The 27,241-nt window shown below is 49.8% G+C and overlaps 1 protein-coding gene across 3 annotated transcripts in view; it reads right to left on the minus strand.

The window, feature by feature from the left end:
* Bmp1 (bone morphogenetic protein 1) overlaps positions 1 to 27,241 on the minus strand; it is a 44,033-nt gene that overhangs the window by 16,129 nt on the left and 663 nt on the right. For 2 of the 3 annotated variants that reach the window (XR_009594252.1, XM_021642425.2), the window contains exons 2-13: positions 19,052 to 19,165; positions 16,177 to 16,341; positions 15,872 to 15,989; positions 15,405 to 15,583; positions 14,839 to 14,944; positions 12,735 to 12,859; positions 12,065 to 12,180; positions 3,464 to 3,566; positions 1,693 to 1,809; positions 1,310 to 1,455; positions 977 to 1,172; positions 99 to 224 (exon numbers count right to left, since the gene is read on the minus strand). Coding sequence is in view for 2 of the 3 variants with exons in the window: in XM_021642425.2 (XP_021498100.1) it covers positions 99 to 224; positions 977 to 1,172; positions 1,310 to 1,455; positions 1,693 to 1,809; positions 3,464 to 3,566; positions 12,065 to 12,180; positions 12,735 to 12,859; positions 14,839 to 14,944; positions 15,405 to 15,583; positions 15,872 to 15,989; positions 16,177 to 16,341; positions 19,052 to 19,165 (1,611 nt within the window). In the remaining variant the exon portion in view is untranslated. Of the gene's footprint in view, positions 1 to 98; positions 225 to 976; positions 1,173 to 1,309; positions 1,456 to 1,692; positions 1,810 to 3,463; positions 3,567 to 12,064; positions 12,181 to 12,734; positions 12,860 to 14,838; positions 14,945 to 15,404; positions 15,621 to 15,871; positions 15,990 to 16,176; positions 16,342 to 19,051; positions 19,166 to 27,241 lie in introns of those variants that run through there. The other variant, XM_021642426.2, reaches the window with a different exon arrangement.

Raw genomic sequence — 27,241 nt, forward strand, 5'->3', positions numbered from 1 at the left:
CCGGGAGTGGTACTAGGGAACTTCTCCAGCTTGTCCTGGACTGAGACTGAGGGCACAGGAAAGAAACCGACAGCCCAGGGTCAGAGTGGAGCACTCACCCTCACATCGACGCTTGTCTGGGGCCAGCTCATACCCGGGGTCACAGCTGCACTTGTAGCTGCCCAAGGTGTTCAGGCACCGCTGCTCACAGCCCCCGCGGTTGGGCCTTGAGCACTCATCCACCTCTACGGGAAAGAAAGGGGGTGTCACAAACCGCAGGCTGGACTTTGCTCCTTCCTCCGGCACTGTGCTTCAGTTTCAAGCCCAGAGTCTCAGGGTCCTTGTGAGCCCCCTCCCCCAATTGCAAGGGAGAGGGTCAGCTGAAAGCCTCACTTGTCCGTTCAGCCCTTAGCTGAAGCCACAAGGATAGCCTACAAAACCTTCCTTCTGAGCACTCAGGCTAGGAGCAGCTACCATCACCTCCTATGTACCAGTCCTGATGAAGTATGGTCCTCTCATTTCTCCTTCATTCACTTCTTGAAACCCAGTATGGGGGGAGCTACTGTGTCCACTGTAGAGGCGAAGAATGGAGGCTTGGGAAAATAGTTATCCCTAGACCAAACTGGTTCAAAAACATCCTCTGTCTTGCTCTTTCAAAACCTTCACAGTTCTGCTTTTCACAGGCCTGACCTTTGCTAGTGTTTATCCACAATGTTTTGTTTTGTTTGGTTTGGTTTTTGTTTGTTTTGTTTTGTTGAGACAGGGTTTCTCTGCCTAGCCCTGGCTGTCCTGGACTCACAGAGATCCGCCTGCCTCTGCCTCCCTGAGTGCTTGGATTACAGGGCATGTGCCACCGCCTGGCACTATCCACAATGTTTTAATAGTGTCCCAACATTTGCATCTCTCTCATGGAGTCTTCACGTTGAATGAATGAAGACTAGAGAGATAACGGACTGGGTATCCACAGAAGGAGAATCCGGGGCAGGGGAGGAAGCACCTTTGAAAAAGTTGACCGCAAAGCCAGCCTTGTTGATGGAGCCATCGGAGACAAACTTGAGCCAGAGTCGGCTAGATGTGCTTTTAATGTCGTCAGGCTTCTCGTAACCACAGTAACGCCCAATCAGGGTGCTGCTCTCGCTGTGCCCATCTCGGACTTCCAGGTAGTCGTAGGCACAACTGTCGTGCCGCTCGATCTAGGAGTCAGGGGCTCTATCAGGGAAAGGAGCTCTGGTTTCCAGGATCCCCGTCCCCAGAGCCTTCGGGGAGGTGGACTCTCCTGGAGACCAACAAAGGCATCGTAGGGCGCATGGCAGGTTCGGTGGCTAGCTACCTCAAAGGACTGGAACGTGAGGCCCACATGGAAACCCTCAGACACCTGGATCCTCCAGATGCAGACCTTGTTGGGCCGGTAGTCGTCTGGGTAGTTGGGCGACTGGATATGGCCATTATCCTTTTTCACATCGCCACCGCAGATGGCTTTGGGGACACAGGATAATGGTGGTGGTAAGGTAGAACACAGGAGGACGTGGTCAGCATGCTCTGCCCTCCCTCCGTGCCCTTTCCCCGCTCTTCCAGCTCTTCCAACATACCCCCACATTCCACATTGCCCACCCTGCTGACCCTGCTGGAGGACCCACAGCAGAGACCCTGGAGGCAGCAGGACGAAGTGGCTTAGGTGTGCCCAAGGGACCCCTTCCCCTCCCTCACTAGTACCTTCATAGACGGCAAAGAAGCCCTTTCCAACCCAGTTGCTGCTGCTTCGGAATTCCACCCAGAGACGGCTGTCGGTGGAGACAATGGGTTCGGGGAGTTTGCCCCCACAGAACCGGCCTGCAGACAGTGGAGACAGAAGACTCTTGAGTCTCTTTATAAGACCCAACTTCCCAAGAGGCTCAGGGCTCCAGGCTGTAGCCACCCTACTGTGCATATTCCTAAGACCACCAGAAGAGCCAGAAACCCCTTCAGAGACAGGGCCGGAGTTGAATGACATGGGTATTTTACTGATTTGGTTTCTTGATTATTTGGGGGCTGGGGTTGGGTTTTTTGTTTTTTAGACAAGGTCTCACTATATAGCCCAGGCTAGCCTTTGTTCAAGGCCTCAGCCTCCCCAGTGCTGAGATTATAGGCCTGAGAGACTGAACTACAGCATGGCTTTGTGCATGTGTAGCAAGCACTCTATTAGCCCTAGTCTTGAACTTTTGCTCTCAGCCTCCAAAGTCCTGGGTTTAAAGTTTTATTGACCTATTTATATGTTTATATATTTTGGTTTTTCAAGATGGGGTTTTTCTCTGTGTAGCCATGGTTGTCCTGGAACTCACTCTGTGGACAAGACTGGCCTTGAACTCACAGATATCCGCCTGCTTTCCGAGTGCTGGGATTAAAGGCATGTGCCACCACCGCTCAGCAATATTGACCTTTTCACATAGCATGTTACTGTCAGGTATGGTGGCGCACGCTTTTAATCCCAGTACTTGGGAGGCAGAGGCAGTCGTATCTCTGCTAGTTCGAGGCCAGCCTGGTCTATAGAATCCAGAGGACAACCAGGTTAAAAAGAGAAATTAGAAAAAAAAAAGAAAAAAAAGAGCATGTTTCCATAATTACTTATCTTTATGAGATCTCCTGCAAACAAGCAAGAAGGAAACAGGTACAGTTTTCTCTGTATAGTGTAGTAGCATGCTCCTACTGGGTCAGATTCAGAGGATGCCTTTGGAACCCCAAACACAATCCCTCAGGCTTAATGCAGAATGCAGATGTCCTCTTTGCTCTAATACTATGGCTGCTGAGCAGCCTCTATGCCAATGGTACTTTGGTTTTTTTTTTTTGTTTGTTTTGTTTTGTTTTGTTGTTGTTATATAGGGTCTTGCTATGTATCCCAGGCCATCCTCAAACTCTGGATCCTTCTGCCTGGGCCTCCCCAGAGTTGGAAGTACAGCATGACTATGCCTAGCTTTGTCCTTTGGCTTTGAGCACCCTTTCCCCCTCACTTAATGCACGCGCACACATACACGCAATTAGTGACCAAGTCTTATGCAAACAGGCCACTGTTTCGGGCCTACAGCAGGGTGAGGTAAGGGCCTGTCCTAGTAGGTTTAAAGCCAAACCATATCATGAGCACCCAAGAGTTGGACCTTGTAGGTCAAGGAAACCCCAGGGAGGGTGTGAGCCTGGAGCAATAGGAGGGGAAGAACAGCCTGCCAGACATCTTTGTATGTGACCCCCTCGGCTCCCAACCCTCATAAAAAAAAAGAGCATCTCTGCAGGTTAGCCCAGAAGCCGGCACCGAGAACTGGAAGTCTGGATCACAGATAGGATTTGCCCTCCATCCCAGCACTAGTCAGGTGACGGGACTGGCTGGGATAAACTACACCAGAGCTTCGGCGGCTCATATCAGGATGTCGCCCCCACCTAGGGGACTGAGCCCCAGAGTGTCCCTGCAAAGAACCAGGGGTCTGAGGAGGCTGAGCAGCTGGCCGGTGCCCCTTACCTCGGAGGGGCGCCTTCCTCCAGAAGCCGTCGCGCACCTCCACATAGTCATACCAGCACAGGCGGCTCCGGTACAGGTCCATGGACGTGAAGTTCAGAATGATCTAGGGGAAGCAGCAAGGGATGGGGCGAGAAGGTTACCTGCTCCCCACACCAGGCACATGTCCGCTGCCCGGCAAGAGTGAAGTTAGGTTTTCCCGCACAGCCCTTGTCAACTGTCTATTGTTCCCATTATCAGACACCCACGAGAGAGCAGGGCTTTCCCTGCCGGTTAAATAACCGGTCAGATTTCCTCCATATAAATAACGATGTCCTGAGGAAAGAGGGCAGGGTCAGGAAGGGCCCAGGATAGTGTGAGGGTTCTCAGAGGAGGAGGAGGGTCCTGAGATGGGAAAGAAGGGGCCAGGAAGGAGGTTGAGATACCGATCATGCAAACTCACTGGGCCCTGTCCTCGTGGAGTTTATGAGTAAAATCACATAAGTATGGCAGACTGTACAGAAAGAAGCGAAGTCCAGCCCGAGGGCCTGGGTTTGAATCAGCCCCACATTTCCTGCTAAGTCCTAGGGTGAATCACGCGGCTTCCCTGATCCAGCGTCAGTCAGCTCGTGGGACAGACCCTGACACATTCCCCAGAGACAGAAAGGGCCTTGCTGTCACGCTGACTTGACACCCGCCACAGCCTTTGGTAAGTCTCAAGGATCCATAACCAGAATCAAGAACTTTAGAAAAGATTTTACTTTAGAGCTGGGCATGGGGGCACACACACCTTTAGTCCCAGGACTAGGGAGGCAGAGGTGGGAGGATCTCTGAGGCCAGCCTGGTCTACATATTTCTAAGACAGCCAGAACTTTAGAGAGATTTTATATATATATATATATAAAATTTATGTGTGTTTGTGTGCCTGAATATAGGTATGTGTACCACGGACTTTGCAGGCTGCCTACAGAGGCCAGAAGAAGGGATGAGTCCCTCCAGCTAGAGTAACAGATGGTTGTGTCACCCCATGGGGGTACTGACAATCGAACTTGGGTCTCTCAACTGCTGAGCTATCTCTTCAGCGCCGAGGCCAATGGATTTTTAAAAGTCAGGGCTTTTGCTAAAGGGAAATCCACTTCCTTGGAAATATCCAGGGGATCCCCAAGCACCGTGTGCTGTCAGAGTTCCAAAGGTTCCAGAGTCACGTTTGTTGTGACCCGAGGGGTGTATGGTGGACACTCGGCTAGTGGGCTTTCCTGCCAAAGAAGTGGAGAGAGAGATGCTGACAGCAAAAGTTAGAATGAGAGAGCAGGGCTTTCCCTGCTGTGTCCCCCCCACCCCGGGATAGAGCTATTGTGCTGGGTTAAATAACCGGTCAGATTTCCTCCATATAAATAATAGCAGGCACCGGCACCCAATGTCCGTATCCCTGTCAGCAGGTGCCTGGTCAAAGAACTGGTCCCTGGACACTCTCCTGAGCCAGCCAGCTCTGTCAGTGCTGGGTGTGGATGGTTTTGTTTATTTATTTATTTAGTGGGGCATACGCACAGGCACATGGAAGTCAGAGGACAACTTTCAGGAGTCTGTTCTGCGGGTTCCAAGTATCAAACTCCAGATGACAGGCTCGGTGGCAAGTGATCTTGCCAGGCCTACTGAGTGATTTTAATCATCACCCAGCCAGTCCTCTTTCCTGGCCTCTCTGTTCCATCTCCTAGTCTCGTCTCTGTATCCCTCTGGGCCACACCCCAGCACACCATGCCCCAGGTTAATTAATAAGCCATGCGCCCCTTCCATAAAGTCCACTCCTAGGACCCTGCTCTCATCTCAGCACTCTATCTATCCAAGCTCATACTGCCAGCCGTTCTCAGTGTGACCTTCAGGGTCTTGAGGCTACAGGCATTTCCATCACCCCTGCCTGCCCTCCTTAGTCCACAGTCTCACTTTTTTTTTTTTTTTTTTTTACTTTTTTCCTTTAATTTTTTTTTTTTTTTTTAGTTGTAGTAATTTGAGATGTATCTGAATGAGACTGTATTTTTGAAACGCGAATTACACGTTGTGCTCGATTATTAGTCATTATTATGGAATGTTACTGCTATTATTACTAACATCAGCATTTTCAAAGAGTGGAGCTGCAAATCCACTCTAGCTATTTCCATGGAGCCTGATGCCAGGTATCACCTCGGCCCTCCCCCACCACACCTCCCTTTGAAGGAAAAGTCCTCACTGTGAAAGACCTTTCCCTCCCCATCTCTGTTAGCTCTTGCCTTGTCTCCCACCATCCCTCCCTACTAGCCCCCAGCCACATGGACCATGCTCACCCTCAAACACACCACGCCTATCTCAGGACCTTTGAGCTCACTGCTGGAAGCTCTCACCAGATGCCTGAAGGTGCCTCAACTTCCGACACGCCTACCACGAATGAAAGCTCCTCTGAAACCCACATAAATCACCTTCCTTCATGCTGATCCCTCCACAGTGTGCACCACCATCTCCCTGCCCTCAGAGACTTGCTGACATATTCTTTATCTGTTTCTCCTCCAACACAGAAATGCAAACCCAGGCAGGCAGAAATCTCCTTTGTCCCCTTCTGCCTGTAGCACTTAGTAAGTGCTTAATAACGCTCTCTCAAATACAATTTTGCTTTCAGGAATCTTCAGGCAGGCTTTGCCTAAATGTATAAAGATGGAAGTATAAATATGTCTAGTGAAACATTTTGAGTAATGAAACTTGGAAAAAAAAACACACACAAAAAAAAAACCAAAAAACAAAAAAAAAAACAAAAAACAAAAAAAAAAAAAACCACCTTACAATCATCTGTCCTTCACTAGAGTCCTGCAAGGGGCCGTTGAAAAATTCCATGAAGAGAAATGAAGAAAGCCAGGTGGTGTTAGCCCATGCTTTCAGTCCCAGCACTTGGGAGGCCTCTGTGAATTCTATGAGTTTGAGGTGAACCTGGTCTACAGAGTTCCAAAACAGCCAGGGCTACATAGAGAAAACATGTCTTGATAAACCAGAGAGAGAGAGAGAGAAAGAGGAAGAGGCAGATGGGCAAGCAGCCATGAAAATAGATGAGGTAAGTCTATGCAAGCTGACTCAAGGCAAGGACAGGATCTACAGTTAAGTGCAAGGCAAGCTGCGGAAACCCATTATGTGACTGTGAGGTCCTTTTGGCTTTTACGTGTGCCACACAGACAGACGCATCAAAGCATTCCTCGTGCTTAGTCCCTGTTGAGAACTGGGATAGAGAAGATTAAGGAGAAGAATATTCATTTTTTAACATTGTGTTTATGGACTGTTCCGGCATTTTATATCATGCACATGTTATTTTTATATATCTAACAAATGACAAAAATATCCTTCGCGGAATGCCAGATGGAGGAAGGGATGCAGAAAGCTGAGGTGCAGCACCCTGACTCCCACGCTCACCCCCTCTGCCCCTCACGCAGGCAGCCCCCTGGGCTGCCCAGCAGCTGGAGTAAGAACAAACATCTGCTTTCCCTCACAAAGATGTACATGAGGGTTGAGCTCCAAAGTCACCACACCCAGAGTGCAGAACCCCAGAAGGCCCACCCAAGACCTCCCAAGGGGCTGGACGGACGTTGGTCACCTGACTTGGGAGGAAGAGACCTATGTTGGTGGTCAGTAGCATCCTCAAGGGAGACACAGCCACGGCTATATTGAGACCAGACATGTCTAATTAAGAGCTGTACTGACTTCTGTCATGTGGATACAGCTGTGCCCTGATGGCAGGGGCGCTGCCCTTTGCCAAAGAAAATCTGGCCAGCTCTACAGTTTCCTGGCTGACGACTTGGGATGTTTAGCTCGGCTTCCTCGAGCCTCTGGATATTTGTCTACAGATTGGATGGGGTCCCAGGGGCTGCCCTGGAGACATGGGGGGGAGTTAAATGAGGTACAGTGTAACCATCTGTGGAGCAGCAGTCCCCTTACACAAGGTGGGGGCTCTCAAGGAAGAAGCAACAAAAATACCTCCCTTCTGAGCTGTCTGAGGCCACTAGCCCCATCACTCCTCAGACCTGTCACTGGCTTCAAGGAGGCCTCACCCCACAATCTTATTAGACGCTGAATTCCTTGGTACCATTTCCCTTATCTGTGACTGGGTAATAGGACCTGCCTCACAGGGCGGAGGGGAGATGAGTAAAGCTTACATCATCAACTGCTGCAAGGTAGACAGAGAGTAAGCGTGAATTTCACTTTTAGGATTCAATTTACTTACGTCTTTGTGGCACAGGGGATTGACTCCTGTGCCTTGCTCACGCTAGGCCCTGTCACTGAGCTGCACATTGCTAGCCCTTCTTGGGATTCTAGTCTTGTGTCACCAACTCTAAGCTGTTTAGGACTTTTGGATTCACACAGTGGTTCAGATCAGAATCCTGGAAGTAGGGAGAGACAGGAGGGCACCTGGGAAACTGACTAGTGCTTGTCCATCTATCCGTTGGGAATACAGAGAAGACAATGGAAGCCAACCTTTGTTGAGATGTCTCTAGGGGCTATGTACTGCTCAAGCTCTTTCTGGATGAGTTCCTTCAATCCTCATACAAATCTACAAATCACTGGGCCCATTTTGCAGGTAGGCTAACAAAGGCACATATTATTTCATTGTCTGGGATGCACTACTAAGTCCCAAGGCCAGCTGTTAACTACATAAGCGCTGACGGGCACTTGGTTTACCATAAAGCTTTTTAAGGGACTCTTTCTCGAAGGCGACAAAACCATGGCATGCCAAGATGGTCCTATCATTTGTACTTTGGGCCATAAACTAAGCACTAGACAGTGCCTGGAAAACACCCTCCTCGCAGCCAGATTTGATGTCAAAGTCTATCCACTCAGGCAGGTGCTTTACTCTCAAACCAGGCCTCGGAGTTACACAGTTTAGAACTCCCAGGGTCAACCTTGTCAGACTTACACATAATCTCCGTGAGCTTCACTTCCCTCCTCTACACAGTAGAGGTGGCAATGACAACCTTGAAGATGGCTATGGGCTTCAATAGACTATGTGTGTCATGTACCTGATTCACCGCTTGGAGTACCATTGCTCTAATAACAAATCCAGTGCCCAAGGTTACAGTTTTAAAGTGAGATATAGAACAAGAATTACAGAAAGTGGCCATTATTCTGAAAGTACCAGCCTCCAGGGATCCTTTCAAGGTTCCTGTCCCCAGGGTGCCATCTTGGATATTTTTTTAAGGCAAGTTTTACAATGTATCTCTTGCTGTCCTGAAACTCACTATTCAGAGATCCATCTGCCTCTGCCTACCTGTGATGAGGTTAAAGAGGTGTGTCATGGTGTTGGCCTGGAGTCACCGTTTTTTTAAATAGATACATTTCTACAGCCATGCACTGGTGCATTTTTTTTAAAGCTGTCTTTCTTTTCTTTTTTTTTAAATAATTTATTTAATTTTATGTGCATTAGTGTGAAGGTGTCAGATCCCTTAGAATTGGGAGGTATAGACAGTTGTGAGCTGCCATGTGGGTGCTTGGAATTGAACCCGGGTCCTTTGGAAGAGCTGCCCGTGCTCTTAACCACTGAGCCATCACTCCAGCCCCGCACTGGTGCATTTTTAATTTTATCTTGAATCTACTTCTTACCCTGGAGCTCTGAACAGGATTCTCAAAAGGGATGAAGGTCTTTTGGAGATTATGGAGAGTTTACTGACTAGGGATGCTCCTGAACCAGGGCCCTGTAACCGCTAAAGAGACTAGAGGCAGCCAGCCCATCCAGTCAGAAACAACTGGGGAGAAAGCTGATCCAGGCCACATGATTCACTCTTGAGGACTGGGTCATGCTCCCGACCAGGAAAGGAAGCCATGTTGGACTCTGACTGTTCCTCAAGGACTGGGCTCTTTTGTGTACCTGCACAGCCTTTCACTAAGCACTTACAGCTTTGCTGAAGAACCCCAGAAAAAAAAAAATGTTGAAATGCTGCAGTAGCATCTCAGAACAGAACAGTATTATAATCATGGACCTGACTTTTTTCAGTTCACTTTCTCATAGCCAAAACAGGGACCATGTCAGCACCAAGACTATAATGTTGTCATGCTAATTCAAAAGCACAATCCAAGCTGGGGATTACAGCTCAGTAAAGCCTTTACCTAACCAACCCTGAGTTTGATTCCTGTCATACACACATTTAAAAAAAAATAACACACAGATATCATCAAACATATGCTTGACAAATCATAAGCTCAATAACTGATAGTTATTATTGTTATTCATACTTGTGTATGAGATTTCCAAAGACTGGAGTTATAGAGACTCTTGGAAAGGCAGCAAGGACTCAGCCTACTCAAAACAGCAGAAAGGATCGCAATTTTGAAAGGTGGAATGAGAAGAACAAGGGACGAGATCGCTTTTGAGGGAAGATGGCAGAATGCCAACCAAGGGAGCGATAACTGAATTACCAAATTCTCAGTAAGAGTCTGTCGCATGAAGACGTGATCTTCCAACTTCACAAACAAAGCCATGCACCGTTTGGAAAAGCTGCTGACCAGTCAGACAGAAGGGAAAATAAGGAGCTCCTCTCTGAGGTGACGTTTGTCTCTTAGGCTTCATAGATGACGTCAGAGGACAGTCAAACAACATGTAGATGTGATCAGCGCATGTAATCTCAATGGCTCTCAGCGGAAGCTACCTCAAGTGCGAAGAAGAGTGAGTTTGTGTGCCTGCATGCATGCAAGTGCATGTTGAAAGGCGGCTGGGAGCTGATTCTGGGAACTGCAAACCATAGAGTTGAACGTCAATCCGTAATTAAAAAGACGGTCTGCGGCTCCTTAGGAAAGAAGTGCTTGGGAGTGGATATCTGTGGGGGAGGGTATGGTGCTCTGAAACAAGGCCTGTTGACCAGCACATTTCTCTTCTTTCTAAAGGGACTTTCCTCAACTGCCAGGGCAATGGGTGTGATTTGGTAATGCATTCCAGCTCTGCATTCATCACTGTGGGATAGGTTCCTATGCTAGGGGAAGGTGCCAGAGGTTTCAGAGGAGTGAAATCCCCATCAACAGCTGGTGGCCTGTGGCTAGGGATGATGTCATCAAAGCTGGTAAAAGCCTGTAACTTAGAGGGCTGATGGCAGTTTGGAGGGAGATCTTAGACCCACTTTGGCCTGGGTCCTTCTCAATATTCTGATTAATGCTCAGGACAGGGTCACAGATGACATACTTATCCAATGGGCAATGACTTGTAGCACCTGCTGAACAGTAAAACTCTTGATCCTAAACCCTCTTTGCAAGTGGTGTTGGGAGGCTCCATGAAAACAATGCAACACTAAATTAAACACCCATTAAACACCACATTCCAATTATGGAAAAGAATGTAGCAGCTCACTCTTGGGAACAATAAAAATATGAAGGGCACAGAAGGTTCAATGTTGGCTGAGAAATCCAGATCCATGTGACAAGCCCATGCCTGGGTCTTAGAAGTCACAACAGGGGCTGCTTTTGCAGAGGTTTCTGCTCTTGCAGAGGGCCTGAGTTTCATTCCCAGCACCCTTATCAAACAGCCCACAACTGCCTGTAACTTCAGCTCCAGGAGAATCTAATGCCTCTGGTCTCCTTGGCCACCTGCACTCACAGGCTCATAGCTCCCCTCCCTCACATGCACATAATAAAATTGAAAAGAATGGACGAGAGTGTCCTTCCCTGATAGGGAAGCCTGCTTAGGAAACAGGAGATGAGTTAATGATGAACTGCTCTTGAGAAGCCCTGAAGGTTTTCAAGGAGTGAAAGCTCCTTATTTCCCTTAAAAGACTTTATAGCATTAAGAGTTGGGGAGAGAACAGAGCAGACTAGGAAGAGGAGTCCCCCAGCCCTCATTACCTCATGTATTCAAACAAGGCTAATCAACCACACAGTGCACTAGGCGAGCTCCAGGGTCCCTCATGCATTTGGCGTCTACTCTGCTTACCTGCCTATTCTGCAGGCAGGGAAGGAGCCCAGGGTCTCAGAACAGCAAGGAAGAAGAAGGGTGGGAAGGCCAGCTATGACAAGAAGCATCTTTCGGGCGGCCTTGTTCTTAACTGTACTCAGGACCACAGCTTGTGAGAACTGAGAAGGGCCCTTTGGGAATCCCTGACTCAAGCTCTGATGATACAGAGGACAGAGCCAAAGGCTGGGGCTGAGTGGCTCACCCAGGGCATCCCAGAAAAGGCTGGGATTGAACCCAGCCTTAGGAAGGGCTCCCATCCTACCCCAGTCCTTGTTAACTGCATGACCTGGGAAAGTTACCTAATCAATCTTCTTGTAACCCTGTTTCCTCCTCTGTAACATGAAGACACAGGGTGGCCATAAAAATTAAAGAAGGAGCCACGTGACAAGCACTTTAAAAAGCAGCCTGGAAGAGCTAGGCAATCACAATGAAACTACACAGCAACCGTATATAGCAACACTATCTTCAGATTAGCTGCTCGTAGGGAAGGAGGGCCGGCAAAGCAAGGCTAGAACTGGTGAAAACCCTCCCCATTACATACTTCATCCATTTATGCCAAAGACCAGGCAGGTCACCCTTGTATCAGAAGTCCCTGGGCTGGGGCTCACGGAGGGCGATGCTATCCCATTGCTGGGATCCCAGTAGAGGAAGGGAGCCTCAGACAGGTGAGCTATCACAGTTACCTTCTCCCCGGGTGTGACAGAGATGCGCCATACACAGTGCATGTGGGCCGAGTAGCCATTGGGGTACTCAGGGGAGGAGAAGTTACCGGTGCTGTCTTGGAGGGTCTCACCACAAGCTGTCAAGGCAAAAAAAAAAAAAAAAAAAAAAAAAGGAGCTAGGCTGCTGACTGCAGGTGCCAGACACCCCCTCCCCTACCCCCCACCTCTGGCTCACCTCTGAGCCTTGGAACCCTTAGGGGAGACAAGAGTGGCTGAAGAGAGGTGTTCTGTCCCTTTAAGATGTAGCCCTCCTCCTTACATATAAACATAAACCATCCTACTTCTCTAGGCTAGCGCTGCCAGGGTAACCAGATGCCCTGTTGTCAAGGCAACATGGATTCCAGAGTTTAGGTCAAACTCTTTTGGTGGGCCTCGCCTACTCCTCACTGTCCAGGAGAGAGGCTAGTTGCACCCCCTTTCTGTCCCTATTCCCCCTCATTCTAGTCCCCCTACCACTTACCAGCCTAGCCCCAGGTTGGTCCATAATCAGAATACTGTCCCTTATTGTCCTTTCTTCCCTTCTTCTCTGAGACTTACAGCTGTGACTTTATAGGGGGTCCTGGGCCCTGGCCTCTGTCTTCCTTGGACCCCACCCTCCATCCCTCTTGGTCTGTCCCTTCCTTGTTCCAACCTGGGCATTTGTAGAGCTTCCGGGCCTGAGCGATGTCCCCCTTGCTGAGTCGGGTCCTTTGGCCAATGGAAGGCTTCACCCCATTCACCTCATACTTGGGAACAATGGTGTCCAGGAAGATGCCCCTGAGGAGGACATGAGGAAACTGAGGGCATGAGTCTGCTGGAAGATGGGTGAAGAAGGATGGTGTGTCCATCCACACCCACGAGCCATGACTCTGCCAGGGCCCAGACATTCCTCAGCGGGGTCAGCAAAGGGTGGAGACGTCTCACCCTGTCATTAAGCTGCCCACTGACCAGCAGCCACCCTGTTCCGTGGCAGCTATACCACAGGAGCTGGGGTGGGGGAGCCCCAGAAATGCTTTGAGAAATCAGGGACCCAATCCCTTATGCTCAAACTGGCTTCACCTCCCATTTGTCCTCTCTGTGACGCCACCTAGCTCCCACCTCTCCAGACCTCAAATGCTGATTGAGTCCCAACAAACTTCTCTCTTGACTTCCCGGGGTCAACCCATTACTCTAACATGGCAGTGATTGGAGCAAGGCCAAAGGGCAACCATAGCTCCCACAGTAGCCAGCCAGCTCCTGGGGCACAGTGCCCCTCTTTCCCAATTCCTTCCTGCTGATCTCTGCCTTTCCCTGAGGGAGGAGCAGAACAAAAAGGAGACAGCCATTCTCCTGCCCAGGGTCCCTGACTCACATCCCGCTGGGAAGAGCCCAGCAGGGGGTGTGAGTATGATGGGAAGTAGAAGGACCGTCTGTGGGGGTGGAAGGCTGAATGAGTTCACTCCCTTCCCTGGTCTCCATTCCCAGGTCCTTAGCTTAGAGAAGAAGGGGGAGGGCCACCACCCACATAGGGACATGGGTGCAGAAAGGCCTGCCTGGGAAGAAGTGTGAGGAAAAGTGGGGGCATTCCTCCCAGTCTTGCTGGAGGATCCTCTGACATCAGGCCCTGGTTAAGGAGCTATCTTGTGAACTGGGGACAATTGCAGGGCAAAAGCCAAGCTTTGTGCAAATGAGCCAGTCACAAAACTGACAAAACCAGCCTGTTGTGGTGGTGCATGCCTTTAATCCCAGCACTCTGGGAGGCAGAGGCAGGCAGCTCTCTGTGAGTTCAAGGCCAGCCTGGTCTACATAGAGAGTGCAGGACAGCCAAGGCTACACAGAGAAACCCTGTCTCGGAAACAAACAAACAAACAAACCAACCGACAAAGCCAGTCCTGCTCTGTAATCTCTGCTACTTGAGGGCCTGAAGCAAGAGAATCAATAGTTCAAATTCTGCAGATTAGTGGGACCGCTCTAATCAATAGTTCAAATTCTGCAGATTAGTGGGCCAAGATACTTGCCACCAAGCCTGATGAAAAGAGTTTGATTCCCATGACCTGCATCGTGGGAGGAGAAAAATAACTCCTCCAAGTTGCCATCTTACTATCACAAGGTACAGTGTGGTGTGTGTTCCACATATGCACACAAATAAATTTAAGAGAGGAAGAAAAAGAATTTTAAGCTCAAATCCTGCCTGGGTAACATAGTGAATTCAAGGCCAGTCTGGGTTACTTAGTGAGACTCTCTTTCAAAAACAAAAATTAGGGGCTGGAAAGATGGCTTAGTGGTTAAGAGTATTGCCTGCTCTTCCAAAGGACCCGGGTTTGATTCCCAGCACTCACATGGCAGCTCACAACGGTCTGTAACTCCAGTTCCAGATAATCTGACAGACACGCATGCAGGTAAAACACCAACGCACACAAAATAAAAACAACTTTAAAAAAATTTAACAGGACTGGGCATATAAGCCAGGGGCACAGCTGCCCGTGTCACAAGGCCCTGGGTTTCGAGTATTGCAAAACAAAAAGTTGGGGGCAGGAGGCAGACAACTAGAAAGAGGTGACCCCATCTGGCTACCAGTAGAAAAAGAAACTGCTCTGCACTGACGGGAGAGACTACTGAAGCAGGCACAGCCATTAGCCCTTTTTATAGGGGCTCCAGACACCCACAAGACTACTACCCTTGTCTTTGGTGCCTGCTGGGGCAGGGCAGGACAGAGAGCAGAGGATGCCAGAAGGCAGGCTTGGGCTTCCCTGGGCAAGGCCCGGACCATGTCTCACCTGGAGAATGTGTTGCGGGCATAGTGCATGATACTGTCAAAGTCATAGGTCTCTCCCAAGGACTCCACTTCCTGAACCTCCATCTTCAAGAAGTTATACTCCTGCCCTGCAAAGACCGTGAGAAGAGTGGGGTGGGGTCGGGGGAGTGGCCTATGTCCTCCCTGAACCTGCGAGGGGCTGCCTTATCTGAAGGTGTAAGAGAACTAGAGGGGAAAGGGGACAGAGACATTTATAGAGGAGTCCTTCCCAGCAGAAAAGACAAGTTCTTCCAGGCAGAACTTGCTGAAGGAGACCACAAATGGGGGTGGGTGGGAGGAGGCAGGATAGAGAGAAGTAGAGAAATGATGGAGGAGAACAGAGCTAGCAAAGAACAGGAGACGGAGGACAGGTAAAGAAATAATAAGCCTGTGGGGATCTCCAAGGACAAACTGGCTGCAGCCCAGCCTTCTTCCCAGAAGAGCTGGCTTCTGGCTACTCAACCTGACCCCTATGGTCCAGAACCTGTGTCAGACCCCCAAGCAGCTTCACAAACCCTAGGATGGATGCAGCCCCTGGGGTGTGTGTACCTGGCTGTATGTTCTCGCGTACAATCGAGACATGGCGGTCCCGGTCGGGCCGCGTGTGCTCGTGCCAGAAGCCAATGACATGGCCCAGCTCATGGACCACGATGCCAAACTTGTCACAGTTCTTGCCGATGGAGATGGCCTGGGGGCCCCCACCTCGGCGACCCACGTAGGAGCAGCACCTGGAGGGCGGGGCCAGCTCAGGGGGGTGGTCCCGAGCTGGGGGAGTGCATCCACTCAGGGGCCGGGCCAGGCTGCTGGGGGGGTTGTGCAGGGGTTTGGAGGGGGTGGAGATGGCCCTGAGCACCCAATGCGCAGGCTTTATGCCGGGGTCTGAGCCATATCAATGGAAGATGCCCATAGCAGGGAGAGGGGATGGGCAGGCCCAGCTGAGAGCAGCAAGAGTGCCTAGGGCAGAACCTGCCTGGGGATCACCCCCAAGGGTATAGCGCCCAGGGGTCCCTGCTCACCCGCAGGGTCGATAGGTGAATACAATATAGCTGTCCTCATCCGTGCGCTCCAAGAAGGTGACACAGGTATGCTTCTCCCAGTGCCTCATGGCCTGCCGGAAGACTGCCCTCTGGCTGCCTGTGGAAGGATAAAAAGCCAGGGCGTCACAGTGTCAAGTGAGTGGGGGTTGGGGACACTTTCACCCCTGATCCAGTGTGGCAGCCAATCTGCAGGCAGGCTGCCTGGGCTAGGAGGGTGTGGACAGGCCAAAGGTAACCAGGCCAAGGCCAGGTGCAGGCTTGCTCACTCCCAGCAGCATGCTCACCAGTGAAATTCCCTCCGATAACAAAGGGGATGACCCCATCGGGCCACACTCGCTCTGGTCTGGACGTCGCCGCCCGCCTGCTCCGGGGCCTGCCTCTCCATCTGCCCCTGGTTTCCCTCCGTGGCTGCCCGCTAGTGCTCTGACCATCCAGGGCAGATGAGTTCCCTGGAACCAGAAGAGGAAAGAGTCTGGCGGTAGCAAGTGAGCGGCCAGGAAGAGGAGGAGACGCAGAAGAATGGAACCCTTTATTTGTAGATTCCAGATTTGCAAATTCGCCTACTTTGCTAAACATTTATTTACAACTCTCAAATCAATACTGTCAGGTCACCCATAAGCATGCATAGGCAGTAAAATAAAAAAAAAAAAGAAAGAAAACAATGTTGAGTGGTCCATTGTGTGCACATTCCCAGCCAAGGTCGAACAAGGTATTTCCGTCCGCCTGTTTCACCTCTCACACCATAAACAAGTAACAATTTTTAGGTGAACCTAGTGCCACTTTTTTAGCATTTTTTTTTTTAATTTGCTGCTTAAAATGGCTCCTAGGCAAAGCGTTCCTGTGCTGTCTTGTGTTCCCAAAGCAAGGAAGCTGGGCTGTGAGCCCAGCCTGGTGATGCGAGCCTGTCATCCAGCTCCTGGGGAAGCTGAGGCAGGAGGATTATGACTTCGAGGCCAGCTCGAGGTCTACCGTGAGCTTAAAGCCAGCCTGGACGACTTAGGGAGACCCTACCTAGAAGCAAAAAGGTAAAAATGGAGCTGGGTGTGTACCTTGGTGGTAAAATGCTCACCTGGCACACTCGAGGCCCAGGTTCAGTCTCCATTATCACACACATGCACATACAAAACCAAATCAAAACAAAACAAAAGGTGGGATAGATCTTACCAAGAAATGCCCGCATTCAATCTATTTATTCTGGCTGAAGTCAATGCTGCTTGCTAGCCATGAGTTCAGTATTAAGGAACCAAATTTACATTAAATAAGGTGTCTTTAAGTGAAACGCACATAGGATATGGGCGGTTTGCAAAAATGTGACCAAAGGCTGCTCACACTTTTCTCCAAGAGCAGTGACTCAGTCATTGCTAATTCATTCTTCATGGTGACTACGTAAAATAACTATATGGTTCTATAACAGCTGGGAGGCTACACTCTAAGGAATCCGAAGCTGCCATGGATCGCAGGAATGGACTAGGACTGCCAGCTAAGATGAAAAGGCACTCCCTTCCCAGGAACTGTGGGGACTGCGGGATCTGAGATTTGGAAGGTGTCCCTTTTTGTCGAAGAAGCCTCGATACCAGAGAAGAACACAGAGCTATGCACTTTCTCAGGGCTCCTGGGCCCTCATTCCCACTTGACACAGCAGCTCTACGGCAAATGCCACAGTATCTGAATGAAAAGGAGACTAAGGCCAAAGTTTTACCCTGACTCACATGGTGGCAGCAGCGCCCTGGTAAGACTTTCCCCTGCGCTATTCTTAATAGTTTTCACTGAGGTCCTGTAAGCTTCTCTTGTCAATAAGACACCAGAATAACCTTTGATGCCAACTGCCCTCTTGGATAGTTGGCTTCAAATCCCTAAATTGCTCACAAGGAAGATGGCCTGGCACATCCAACTGTACCCGGAACTGACCCTCGATAGAAATCCCTCACTTGAGGAATGGGAGAGCTCCGTGAGGGCTTTCTGAACCAGGATCCAGCGCCATCCTGGTGATAGACAGCAGTAAGAAAGCTGGGAAAAGCCAAACCAGCCATTCTTTCTCCCCCTTACGAACGCCACACAGGTTGGGAGGTGCTTGGGAAACCAAGAAACAAAGAGCTTTGTGCCCAGCTTTGGGACCTGTAAATAAATACTTTTTGCATGGCATGGAAAGATACTAACTGTACACACAGAACAAGAGAACACTGGAAATAAAGGTGAACAGTTGACTCTTGGAAACAGTTGAGGGGGGAGTTGAAGACGCTCCTGGGGAGGCTCCAGAGAATGCATAGAAACTTGCACGCTGGGACCAGGAAACCCAGGAGGGACTGTGATATTGGGTACAGCATCATGGAGTGAAAGACACAGGTCTGGAGTCTAGTTCCATCCAGCCTTGCCTCCTATACACCGTGTGTATGATACTGGGCAAATCACTTTATCTTTATGAAGATTAGCCTCAGTTTCTGGAAGATGGGAGTGGTCCTGAGAGTTACCCCCTGTCCTGGTTGGGATTTCTGTTAACTAGACACAAGCTAGGGTCATCTGGGAAGAGGAATTCTTAGCTGAGAAAAATCTCTCAATGAGATTGGCCTGTAGGCAAGTCTGTCAGGTATTGTCTTGATTAATGACTGATGTGGGAGGGCCCATTTACTGTGGATAGTGCCACCCCTGGGTAAGCAGTCTTGGGGTATATAAGGAAGCAAACTGAGAGAGTCAGGAGGAGCAAGACAGTAAGCAGCACTCCTCCATGGCCTCTGCTTCTGTTCCTGCCTCCAGGTTCCTGCCTTGAGTTCCTGCCCTACGTTCCCTCAGGGATGGAGTCTGACCTGAGAGTTGTAAGCAGAAGTAAACCCCTTCCTCATAGTGTTTTATCACAGCAATAGAAAGCCTAACTAAGACACTCTTGGGGAAGGCTGAAGACAGTCAAGTAGGATAATACTTTTGAAAGTACTTTGTAAGATGTATGCTTGAAAAATACTGCTTGCTGGCTCCCATGGGTGTCAACATTATTTCTCTTCTGGGGAAAGGATAAAGATATCCCTGAGGAAGACAAGCCCCTGTGTTGGGTTCAAGTTTATGGCCTCTGTCCTGGGAGGGCCTAGCTGGAAATGTAGATGGAGGCGCCTGGTTTCCAAATCTGAAAGATGTTTCTGGGACACAGACAACCAGCCTGTCCCATCGTACCTGAGGCGTTGATGGATGACCTTCGGGCTGTTTGCTGTCTGAGAACTGCAGCTTGCTGTACCCGGAAAGCCTTCAAGTCCTCCTCATCTAGGGCAATGTCCCCAAGGAAGGCAGCTGAAAAAAAAAAAAAAAAGAAGCATTCAGAGGCTGAGTTAATCCTCCTACCCTGGGCTGCACTCATTGTCCTTATAGCCCTGAGACAGTGGGTACACAGCCCTGACCCCTACAGCCATGCTAAACTTCAAATGCCACCTGAGAAAGATAGAGAAGGAGAGCGACAGGTCAGCATTTAGCCTCTTTAGAGTTATACTTGCTGCTTACTTCAAGTGCCAGCAAGTGTGGAGGGTGGTAACACATGCTTACAGCCACAGCTATTCAGGCAGCTGAGACAGAAGGAGCACAGGTCCGGGTTTTGGAGGCTAGCCTGAGTAACGTACCAAGACCTACCCCTGTCTCTTAGATAGTGAAATGGCTCAGCGAGTAAAAGTGCTTTTCTCCAAACCTGATGACCTGAGGAAGGAGAGAACCAGCTCCTGCAAGCTGTCCTCTGATCTACACGGAGAGAGACAGACGGAGACAGAGAGACAGAGACAGACAGGGAGAGTAAATAAAACTGTCAAATAGTTACATGAAGACAACTGTGTCATCCTTCCCAACATCTTCAGCAAATACTAACTGGTGCCTACTACGGGCCAGTCATTAAGTCAGAGAGCAGCAAGGCAGAAGAGGTTCCTAGCCCTATGGAGCTAGCCCTTACAATACAAAGTTCACACAAACACTGACTCAGAGAAATCCCCAGAGACAAGCGCTGACAGTGAGACACTTTGAAGCACAGGTGCTCTAGAGTCTAAGACCACATGGAGCTTCATCCCCAAGGTGGCGCTACTGGGAGGTTCTGTGCACCCTTGGGAAGCGGAGGCTTGTAGGTACCTATGTCAGAAAGAGAGAGAGGGAGAGAGACCTGGCCCTTTCCTTATCCTAACTTTGCCTCCTGCCAAATGTTCCCACCACAATCTGCTGCCTGGAAGAGGCTCCAGTACCACGTTCTCCACCGTCTTGAACTGGAAACTCAGGAACTGTGAGCCCAAATAAACCTTTTCCCCAATTCTCTCAGGTGTTTTGTTACAGTGTCAGAAAGTTGCCTGAAAAGCAGTCTGTTTGGGAGCCTGTGCTGAGTATGTGTTGCCGCACAGCAAATGCCATTTCAAGCAAATGGGGGAGGATGCGGAACATTGTAAGATATCTAACGTGCTCTCCTGGTCCAACAAGGCTTGGCACGGGTAAGCAAATCTGGGGGGCCCAGACTAACACCAGGAGGCTCCCAGCTAACAGGGAAAGGTGTAAGAGTTGTCGAACAAACCCTGAGTTTCTGGGCCCTCCCTCTGGAAAGGAAAGGCCCAGGGGTGGGACAATGCCCCCACTCCCCCCACCCCCATTTCTGGATCTGGGGAGAGAAGCTTGTGGGCTGAGCAGCCTGTCTCTTTTCTGAGAAGTCCAGGGTGAGAAGAAGCCGAGGCGCACGCAGCACTGCCCGTCCTGGAAGGAGCCCAGATGTGAGCTTCACGCTGGGCTGGGCTGGGCTAGGGGAGGCGGGAGGCCAAGCTGGAGGTGGAAGCGCGGAGGCTTCCCTGCAGCCGCGGTGACATCTGCTTCTCATCCCCGCAGAGTCAGCATTACACGAATTGTTTTAACCTCGAGGCCTTACACGCGGGGTCCTCCGCCCCGGTTGGCCCCACTGGGCGGATACACATACATTCGCTTTATCACACACACACACTTAGTCAGACGCAGGCGGCTGATGTCCCTGTGGGCATATGGTGACATCCAAACCCATGCTGCCTGTGCAGAGCCGTTGAGGTCAGAGACTACACCCCTCTACACGCAAGCAGCACCCAGCACTGGATTGGGGTTAGAAAGAACAAACTGAATGAATGAATGAATGAATGAATGAATGAATAAAATATCGTGCCAGTTTTCTTCTGGTCTGCAAATACATGCCCAGTGACACATGCTCACTTAGACACAAATATGAGAGAGTGACCTTAGCAGTCGTTAAGCCAACCTTTTATTTAACAATCTAGAAAACTGAGGCCTAGAAGGAAACTGACCCAAGTTAGACTATACTAAGCTTCTGGAAGGACTGATTCATACTCAGGCTTAACCATTCCTAGTCCAGAGGATTTACTCAAGTTCATTACCTCTTAGGAACCCATATTGTAAATAGGTATATACAAAAATAGACACACACTCAGACACACACACACAAAAAAAATACACACACAGTCACAGAGTTCTGAAAAAACACAAATACAGGCTCCAACACACACAAGCCAGTGGCAAGCCCTGAACTCATTAAGCCAGTAATAGCAGCAGTAATGACACCTTATGTAAATGTCTGTTGAAATTTACCCAGCGCTTTCCAGTTCACAAAGCGTTCGCTCATTAATGAGTCCATTTAATCCCGGCCCACTCACAACATGCCCCGTAAGCCATATGACACCCCTAGGAGTGTCCCATTACAAACATTTGGAGGGCTAACCTCGAAGCTAGACGCCAGCCCCCTTCCTTGACTTCAGAGACCAGGACCCTGGGGCTAAAGAAGACGGCATGTCCAAGGTAACCGGTCAAGAGTCTGCTCTGGTGCTTGGAAAGCTTCTCTCGAGATGACACCCTCTGCCATCCAGGTTTAGTAACTGATGTTACGGTGACAGAAGCCTCTCAGTTGCACGCAAAAGGGAGTGAGACAGGAGAGACTCCATCACAGGAACCTCTCACAAGACTGGACACTTTGTGCTTTTTGCACATACATGGCACCTCCAGGGTTCTACACCCATGGGCATCGCCAGGCACAGCTGTCCCTCAGTCTCCCTACAGTGTTGATTCCAGGACCCCTACTGATAGCAAAATCTTGAGATGCTCAAGTACACACATAAAATGGCACTGTGTTTGCATAGAACCTACCATACCCTCCTATGTCCTCTCTCATTCTTTTTTTTTTTTTCCTTTTTTTTTGAGACAGGGACTTTTGCGGCCCACTCTAACTTCAAACTCCCTATGTAGCCTAAGGTGATCTTGAAGTTCTGATCCTCCTGCCTCTACTTCCAAAATGCAAGGACTACAGACATGAGCCACATCATACCAGCTTGAATTCAGAGCTTTATGCCTGTTACCAAAGCAAGCATTCTACCAAATATCCTTACCTCTCCTGTAAACTTCAAATCCTCTCTAGATGGCTTATAATACTTAATATAATGTAAATGCTAGGTAGTTATTCCACTGTGATTCTTAGGAAAGTCTGCAGATGTTCCGTCTAGACCAATTTTACACTCTACAGAAGGCAGTTGTGCCCATGGGGCTGGACTACCAGCAAAGACTGGGTCTTTGAATCCAGGTTTGGCTCTCAGTAGATGACACGTAAACTCTGAAACCTCAGTTTTCTCCTATCTAAAAGAAAGCACACGCTAGACTGCATCTCGTAAGATTCCTGCAAGAAACAAGGATGAGCATACAAAGCCTAGAGCACAGTGCTCACCATACCATCCTGGAGACTCAAAGTCAGCTCCAAACCTTCCCTAGGTCTACCAGGTCCCTCGCACTCACCCTTCATCTGAGCAAATCCATAGACAAGAGATTACAGAACCACGTTGGCCTGGGAGTCAGGGCAGTGTGGGACCAGGGCAGGGCAAGTAGAAAGAACAGGGCCAGCTCCAGAGCTCAGCTGGATGCCCCTGTGGTGGAGATGTCATGGCTGAAGAATGCATGGGAACAGAATGGGGGCAGGGTGGGGTGGGAGGCGAGCCTACCGCCAGGAGCTGGGCTGACAGCTGGTCCATGTGGGATCCTAACCTGAGGAAGCTGGACAGTCTAGACACAAGAGTGAGTTCAGGATGCTTTCCCCGCCCAGAGGAAGCCCCCGGATGGAGGTCGGGGTCAAAGTAGCAACTGTTTTCAACAGAGTATCAGAAGTTTTTGTTTTGCTCTCTGGCTGTCAAGCAGCCAGGAAGCACTTGAGGTGCTCTGCAGCCAGGCCCAGTGCTGGAGGGGAAAGATCACAGAGACACATCAATGTGCATGTGGGCCTAGAAAGCAATCTTTGTACCCAGGTCAGCTTCTGAATTCCAAAGTCCCCTCCTCTTGGCATGGCCAGGTCTCACCTCCTGAGTGGAGCCTGACTGGCGTGTGATGCAGCCGACCTGTGGAGGACAGGCATGTCTTTCCCTCAATAAATGCAGCCGTGAAGCCAGGGGAGGAAGTACTTATGGCCCCAGAGTACGCAAACGAATTTATTCCCGTGTCCAGTTATCGGTGGGCATTTGTGCTTGTGCTCACACAATCTAGACACACATAGGTGAACAGACCTACTATGAAGTAGAGGCGCATATACAAATACATACAACCGATTCCCTGTGCAGGTTCCAGTGTGTTCTTACATATAAGAAAAAGAAAACAAGGCAGAGGCAGGTGGATCTCTGTGAGTGGGAAGCCAGTCTGGTCTACAAAGCGAGTCCAGGGCAGCCAAGGCTACACAGAGAAACCCTGTCTCAAAAAACAAAAACAAAACAAAACAAAACAAAAAAAGACAAAAAAGGAAACAGGGCTGGAGAGATGGCTCAAAGGTTAAGAGCACTGGCTGCTCTTTCAGAGGACCCTAGTTCAATTCCAAGCACCTGCACGGCAGCTCACAACTGTCTATAATTTCAGTTCCAGAAAATCTGGTACCTTCACATAGACATACATACAAGCAAAACATTAATATACCTAAAAATAAATAATCTTTTAAAAAAAAAAAAACAACTTAAATCTGGACATAAAAACTGTTTAAAAAAAAAAGAAAGAAAAAGAAGACATAAGCAGTACACTGCATTTCACAGTCCACACTCCTCAAAGGAGAAGGGCTCCTAGGAATGTACAGAGATGTGCGCATGTGTAGGAAGAGAGACAAATGGAGCCCCCATATACCTCCTGAGGAGATAGCCTGCTCCACCCCACCACTCCCACCGGCACCAGCCCCAGCCCCACACTAATGTTTTCCCAAATCACTTAGAATGGCCTTCATAAGAATCCCTTCTTCCTGCCAGCTGCGGTGGCACAGGCTTTGATCCCAGCACTCAGGAGCAGAGGCAGGTAGGTAGACGGCTGTGAGTTCCAGGTCAACGTGGTCTGCAAAGCAAGTTCCGGGCCGGCCATGGAGACACAGTGAGACCCTGTCTCAAACCAAAAGAAGGGTCCCTTCTTCCTGAGGCATCTAACTGGTTCCCCTCCACGAGGGCCCGTGGAGGTGTGTTTTCCTCTACCCTTGGGGCATCTAAAAGTGAGGGTGACTAAGGCAGGAAACAGGGTCTTGTGTGAGAGGAGTGACTCACTCAGGGTGTCTGGAAGAGGGAATGTGGTCTGGTGAGAGATAAGATCATGGGCTTCCTCTGGACTCTACACCTGAGCCAGAGCGTCCCAGGGGTGAGGGTGGTGAGAAGGACCTATATTATCCATGTCTCCTTTTGCAGACACACTGGCTGCCAGCTGAGGTTGAAGTGAGAACCCTGTGTGTCAGTGTCAAGATGCTATGCTCGGAATCTCTGAGTTCCTCTTCCCTGGCTCGGCGTTCAACGTAAGAAACCAGGGCTTCCAGTAAATAACCTGAGAGCAGGCTTGGTAGAATCAGCCCTAAGCACACCTAAAATAAAAGTCCAGGCTGGCTTCTGGTCCAAAAGTTCAAGACCTTCCCCAGGACATCAAGGGTCTTAATTTCCGTCCTTACTTTACCAGTAGCCTTCAGTGGACGTGGTAGCTCACCCCTGTAATCTTAGCATGTGGGAGGCTGAGGGCAGACGATGATGAGTTCAAGGCCAACTTTGTGAGACCCCCATCTACAAAAGCAAATAAATAAATCTAGCTCCAACACTAACCAAAGAGATAATTTTGAATGATGAGGCCTGCTATGTTTAGAATAAATTGAGAGCTCTCGTTTAAGCTGGGGAAGTCAAAGGGCTTTCGTTGCTGGTCCCCTGTTAGAGGAGAAGAAGGAAGATGAAGAAGAGGTTGTGGAGGAGGAGGAAGAAGGGGTGTGAGCGCACCAGCCACTTCCAAAGGAAGTAGACACAGGCACCTGCCACAGGCACCCCAGCATCTGGTGGTCAAGGCGATGGAGGGCCCAAGAAGCAGATCAGGCTGGAAGGAGCAACACGAAGAAGAGAGTTGGTGGGCCTGGAGCTTGGGGTGGGGGGACAGCCGATTAGGCTCAGCAGAGGCGTATACACACTAGTGCAGTTTCCTCAGGGGTGGGACACAGGGCCTAAGCATCAGTCACACCCAAGGAGAAGGCCTGATCTGACACTGAAGCTTGGCCTTGACAGGCTCCAGGCCCTCTTCGCCACCTCAGGCCTGGCCAGGCTCCCCACCAGCCTCACTTCACCCTGGTAGAAGACTTTCTCCAGAGCTCTTGTTTGAAGCTCCAAGTCAGCCAGCCCCACCCTAGGATGAAATCTGAGACTGGGGATGGAGCCCTGAGCCTCTTGCTGTTCCCAAAAATCACTCCCATTTCCCCATTTTCGACAAGCGCATAGCATAGCTCCCTACTCGTTCTTTGAGGCTGTACTCCTGTCCCACCTCCTCTACAAAGCCTCCAACTCGGCAAACCTTCCCAGACCCCCTTTGATCACTCTGCTTTGCCCTCCCTATCACCAGGAATGAAGAGGTGATGAGGGACCCCTATTCTTCCTGGCTTATGCTGTGTAAAGTCATGTACTCTTGGGTCCTTCTTGCTTAGGATGTGATCTCTTTAAGGACAGAGCTCTGTCTGGAAAGTCTCTGCACCTCCCACATCATCAAACCCAGCCCTGAGACGTATCAGGAAATATACATCACTAAAGGGATAAGAGACACAGAACAGGGTCAGGGAGATGTTAGCTTTTCCTAAAATCCAAGTCCATACCCTCTCAGAAAAGAAATGAATTAATAGCCAGAGGCATAGAGCACGAGGGGGGGGCAGACATTTATTTAGTGCTAACTGCATGCTAATGATAAGGGATTTAATATATTCTCAGATTTAGCTCTTACCACCACCTCTGTGAAGTGATATATTGTTGGTCCCGTTTTACTAATGAGGAAACTGGAGTTCAGACACCATGCTTAGCTTTCCTGGTGGTTAATGAATCCATGCCCTGCTCATTCTTCCTCCTGCCCTCCTACCACACACAATGAAACTTCTAATGTCCTGATTTGCCCACAGCCTATCAGGCATGGAAGAGGAAAGACTGAAGAGTTTAGCTTGTCCTGATCACACTAAAATGGTCCCTATCCCACCCAAGGATGGATGGAGCAAGGAGACTCCCTCAATCAAGCCCCCCCCCTGTGGTCAGGACTATAGCTGCCTGTCCCAAAATTCTGTGTCCACTTCCTTGGGTCCCATTCCCTGGCTCTAGTTCTTCACAGACAGGCTGAAGTCAGAAGCAGGAAGTTGAGGAAAAGTTGTGACATCTTGTCCCCAATGTGTTCCAGGAAGCCTTTTCAGGGACATCAATCAGGCCAATGGCCTGAGTGCCTGGTCATCTGGTCACTCCAAGGGGATCAAAGCAGGAGGGTCCCCATGAGCAAAGATCTCTCTCTCTTTCTCTGTCTCTGTCTCTCTCTCTCTCCCTCTCTCTGCCCTGACCTTGACTAATTAACCTCAGGTGTCCGTGGGGTGAGAGGGCCGATGTTCAATATCCGAGTTCTTTTTGTGTGGCTCATTTGCCATTCCAACTTGGCTCTGGCGGAGCTCTCCTGGCACACAAGGGCACAGGTAAGCCCTCTCCTGGGCCAATTTCTCTGACGTTGACAGCTGTCTCTTGAGTGCCCCAAGAGCTGCTGCAGCTGGCCAGACTCATAGGATTGCCCACAAAGGAGTATTCCATGGAACACCCTGGAAAACGTTCTCCTTCCACTGGGCTCGGCAGCCGGGAAATCTATTCCTTCGGAGCTGCAGGCCTTCTGGGCATCAAACCAGACAGATGTGCAGCCCAATGGCAAACAGACAAGCAGGCAAACACCACTATTTCACAAAGCAGGAGGTATAGGAGAGAAGGGACACACCACACACACACACACACACACACACACACACACACACAGTTTGGCCAGTAAAGTTTCCTGGTGGAGAAAAAAGCCTCCCTGCCAGCGAGATTCGTTGGGACCCAGGGAGCTTTCCCCAGGAAT

The sequence above is a fragment of the Meriones unguiculatus genome, chromosome 9 (genome assembly GCF_030254825.1).
Source record: "Meriones unguiculatus strain TT.TT164.6M chromosome 9, Bangor_MerUng_6.1, whole genome shotgun sequence".
NCBI classification, from domain to species: domain Eukaryota; kingdom Metazoa; phylum Chordata; class Mammalia; order Rodentia; family Muridae; genus Meriones; species Meriones unguiculatus.